Here is a 3,751-nt window from a genome sequence, read left to right as displayed (position 1 = left end):
GTGAGAGAGAGAGAGAGAGAGAGAGAGGGGGAAAGGGAGACAAAATAGGGTGAGGAGGAGAAAAAGGGAGAGATAAGAGAGGTATTAAAAGTATTGTTTTGGCATGAAAAGAAGTGAAGTTATAGATGTGGAGTCATGAGGGCAAAGACGAGGAGGAGGGAGAGATGTGGAGGACGAAGGAGAAGAAGAGAAAAAAGGTCAAACAGAGAAGCAGAGGATAGGAAACAGAAAAATAAGGCTTAGAGCAGGAAATAAGACAAAGAAGATGAGTCATCCTGCAAACCATCTGTACACATAACGTGTGTGTTTCTGCGTGTGTGTGAGTGAATGTTCACTCACAACTTCTGGATGCGAGTGAGCACAGCTGACAGCACCGCCTGGATTTCAGCCGACGAACATGTGCAGACCACCGGGTGCCTCTGTACCTGGAGCTGCTCTGCAACGTACTGCAATGCACAAACGGTTTAGATGCATGATGAAAAACACCCACCAGATGTTGTTTAGGAAATGTTTTACACACACTTACCTGACCCTGCCAGTCAGCGCCGTTGACCAAGATCAGGCTCTCTGGGAGCGCGGAGTCTGACAACAGAATATGGTTCAGCTGGTCGTACACTGCCTTCCTCAGGAGCTAGACAAACACACACACACACACACACACACACACACACACCACAAACACACCAACACACACACACACACACACACACACACACACACACACACACACACACACACACACACACACACACACACACACACACACACACACACCACACACACACACACACACACACACACACACACACACAGAGTACATAACATAAACCCCTCTTCAGGTGAATCAGCACGCACATGCTCCAGGCATGTCGTAGATTATCAGGATGCATTTGTGTTCTTTATTTTGAAAAGGCAAGTAGGGAGCGAGTAGAGGAGGACACAGAGCATAGGCATGTTGGCGCAACATGATGACTTATGTCCAAGGTTAGAATGATGCTGCAGCTAATGTTAAGATCCTGGAAAGGATGCTGACTTACCGGAGTGCTGTGTCCCAACTCCGGGGATCTCTCTGAGTCTGAGCTGTTGGTCCGTTCACTCAAGGGTTTGGACAGCTGTCTCTCCTTCATGGGAGTGCTAATACGCTTTTGTCTGGGCGTATGTCCCCCGTCCAACCTGGGGGGGCATGATTAAAAAACAGGTTGAAATTTCTTTTAAATGCAGGCAGCTTCTAAAAAAGCCCAGTCGGCTCCGAGTGGTCAGTGTTTCTGGGACCTTTAAGGTATGTCTTTTATTCTAGGCCTCAACAGACAAAGAAAGAATGACCTCAGGGATCTCAGTAAGTAACAGTAAAGCCAAAAATATTAAGTTTGCTCAAAATATTTAGCCATACATGAACAACACATATTCAAATGAAATTAAATATCTTTTGTCCCCATGTGAGTTTTCTTTTTGTAGTATGGGATGATTGGTTACCTTGGTGATGGCATGGCCTGGGTTTCACTTTTGCTGCTCTTTAGAGGTGTACGGGGTTTCTCTGCCACTGACACCATAATGCAGGGACCCACCTCAGCAAACAGCTCCTGATGTTAGCTCCTACCACACACACACACACACACACACACACACACACACACACACACACACACACACACACACACACACACACACACAACAGACTGTCAGTGTCAGAAAAAGGAGATACTGGCAATCCTAAGCCATCTTTTAAAGACACTTCATCACTTTGCATCCCATTCTTCTGTAATATCTGTCTCTCTCAATCTGTCTCACATACTGCACAGATGCAACTCTCTCTACTTCACCCACACACACACACGCACGCACGCACGCGAGTCTTACCAGTGTGTCGGTCTCAGACAGGGCCTCCTCCAGGTTGCGGCTGCGAGAATGTTTCATCTTCTCTAAAGCAGGCTGCTCTCCCTGCTGGTAAGACAAAGGATCAACAGTCAGTCTTCAGGCCTGATGACACTCAACATTTAGTATATACAACTTTACCAACAGAATTTATTATACAGCAACAGGGGAAAAACATCCTAACCGATCTAACGTAACAGCAAAATATATTAGCTTTCTCCACTACCTTACGCAGTTATTCATTTTCACACTAATAAATAGGATTTAAAACTATTGACTGAAATGAAAGCAGAGGTTTTACACTAAAAACATCTTTTTTAGGAAGTGTGCAGACACTAGTCACAACACTAAAAGGCTTACTTCAGTATTACTATGAAAGAGGGAACTACAGCTGTTTGAATGTAGCCAAGACATCCAGGGAAATCCATTCAGCACAGCGAGATTCAAAACACTTTTTATTGAGCAGATGGCAACTGTCAAAGACGCTGTTGGATTTCTGCTCCCTTGAGGAAACATTTCTGAAATGTTCTATAAGCTCACTGTCTCGCTGCATGGCGATTTTCATTGGCTTCAAATTTGGGACGTTTATCTCATCAATGCAGAGCCGCATGTTGTTTTCAAGCTTATGCTGCTTCAATTTGTGGTGCATTCATTGTTACACTGTTTTATGTTACTGTATGCTATCGAGTGCCATGTGTAAACTGTGAGTGTGAAGTGGGCCTGCACGATTAATCGTTATAAAATCACAATCTCGATTCACCCTGTTAATTTTTAAATGAGCTTGATTTTAGTATTTTTTTAATTCCTTTTTTTTTTTTAAAGTAAAAAGTAAAATTAAATAAGAATCAAAGTCATTAAAAAAATGACTTCAATCCTTATTTAATTTTACGAGCCAACTGCATCACAAACGCTGCTACTTTCTTCTGTGAGTTTTAAACAGACTGTATAAAAGGTTTTAAAGCGCTCCAAACTCTGCCATGCTCTCCCTTCTCTTCATTGAAGCCTCTATGTTTACAGGCTTATGGTGATGCTCAATGTGCCAAAAAAAAAATCTATGTTTGGTACTGCCAATTTTTTTGGTTTTGTCATGGTTCATGTGTGCAATAAACATTACACTTTGGGAGAAAATAATCGTGGCAGAGAATCGTGATAACTATTCTAAGCAAAAAAAAAATGTGATTCATATTTTTCCCTGAATTGTGCAGGCCTAGTGTGAAGCCCTTTTTGAAATTAACATTACAGCAACAACTGCCATGATGCTTAAAAGGTACACTACATTTAGAGAAAGAAAAACAATACCAAGAAATGCAATCCAAAATCTCAGATCAAAACAAAATTAATTGGAGGCAAAAACTGAAAAAGGTTTGAGAGTTTAAACTCAATAATCTAAAACACCTTTTTGGTTTATAATCACTTAATACAATCTACTTGTGACCACTCATTATAGATTACATACTGTATGTTGACTGGTTGTGACCGAATAGTGTTCATTGCTTCTCATATTTTTTTATAATAATTTTTTAACAAAATTTGTATTGGTGCAACAACATTGGTACAAGTTTAAAGTCTGTACAAATCACTGTTTAAAAAAAAAATGAAAAGAAAAAATATCCTCCCCCATTTTCCCATCAATCCACCCACCCCCCCCAAATGCCCAACAACTCACAAAAAATAAGCATAGACATGTATGGAAATAATAGCAATATTAAACAGCTGAAAAAGAATGAAATAAATGTCAAAATAAAATGAATTACAAGAATATAAGCAAGAATTAAGCAATGATCTAGGTCAGGCAGAAGATATTTTCCACAATATTTGTAGAGTTAAAACACGCGCACGCGCACGCGCACGCGCACGCACACACACACACACACACACA

The 3,751-nt window shown here is 41.0% G+C and overlaps 1 protein-coding gene across 2 annotated transcripts in view; it reads right to left on the bottom strand.

Moving 5' to 3' along the window:
- The window catches only part of pacs1 (phosphofurin acidic cluster sorting protein 1), a 60,497-nt gene that overhangs the window by 8,817 nt on the left and 47,929 nt on the right, over positions 1-3,751 (bottom strand). The window contains exons 11-15 of one of the 2 annotated variants that reach the window (XM_032499301.1): positions 1,843-1,941; positions 1,474-1,580; positions 1,038-1,173; positions 527-631; positions 340-446 (exon numbers count right to left, since the gene is read on the bottom strand). In XM_032499301.1, the coding sequence (XP_032355192.1) occupies positions 340-446; positions 527-631; positions 1,038-1,173; positions 1,474-1,580; positions 1,843-1,941 (554 nt within the window). The remainder of the gene's footprint in view (positions 1-339; positions 447-526; positions 632-1,037; positions 1,174-1,473; positions 1,581-1,842; positions 1,942-3,751) is intronic. The other variant, XM_032499302.1, reaches the window with a different exon arrangement.

This window comes from Etheostoma spectabile, chromosome 19, assembly GCF_008692095.1.
Source record: "Etheostoma spectabile isolate EspeVRDwgs_2016 chromosome 19, UIUC_Espe_1.0, whole genome shotgun sequence".
NCBI classification, from domain to species: Eukaryota; Metazoa; Chordata; class Actinopteri; order Perciformes; family Percidae; genus Etheostoma; species Etheostoma spectabile.
The sequence above is the reverse complement of the archived record's forward strand: the minus strand, read 5'-3'. Positions and strand labels throughout refer to the sequence as shown.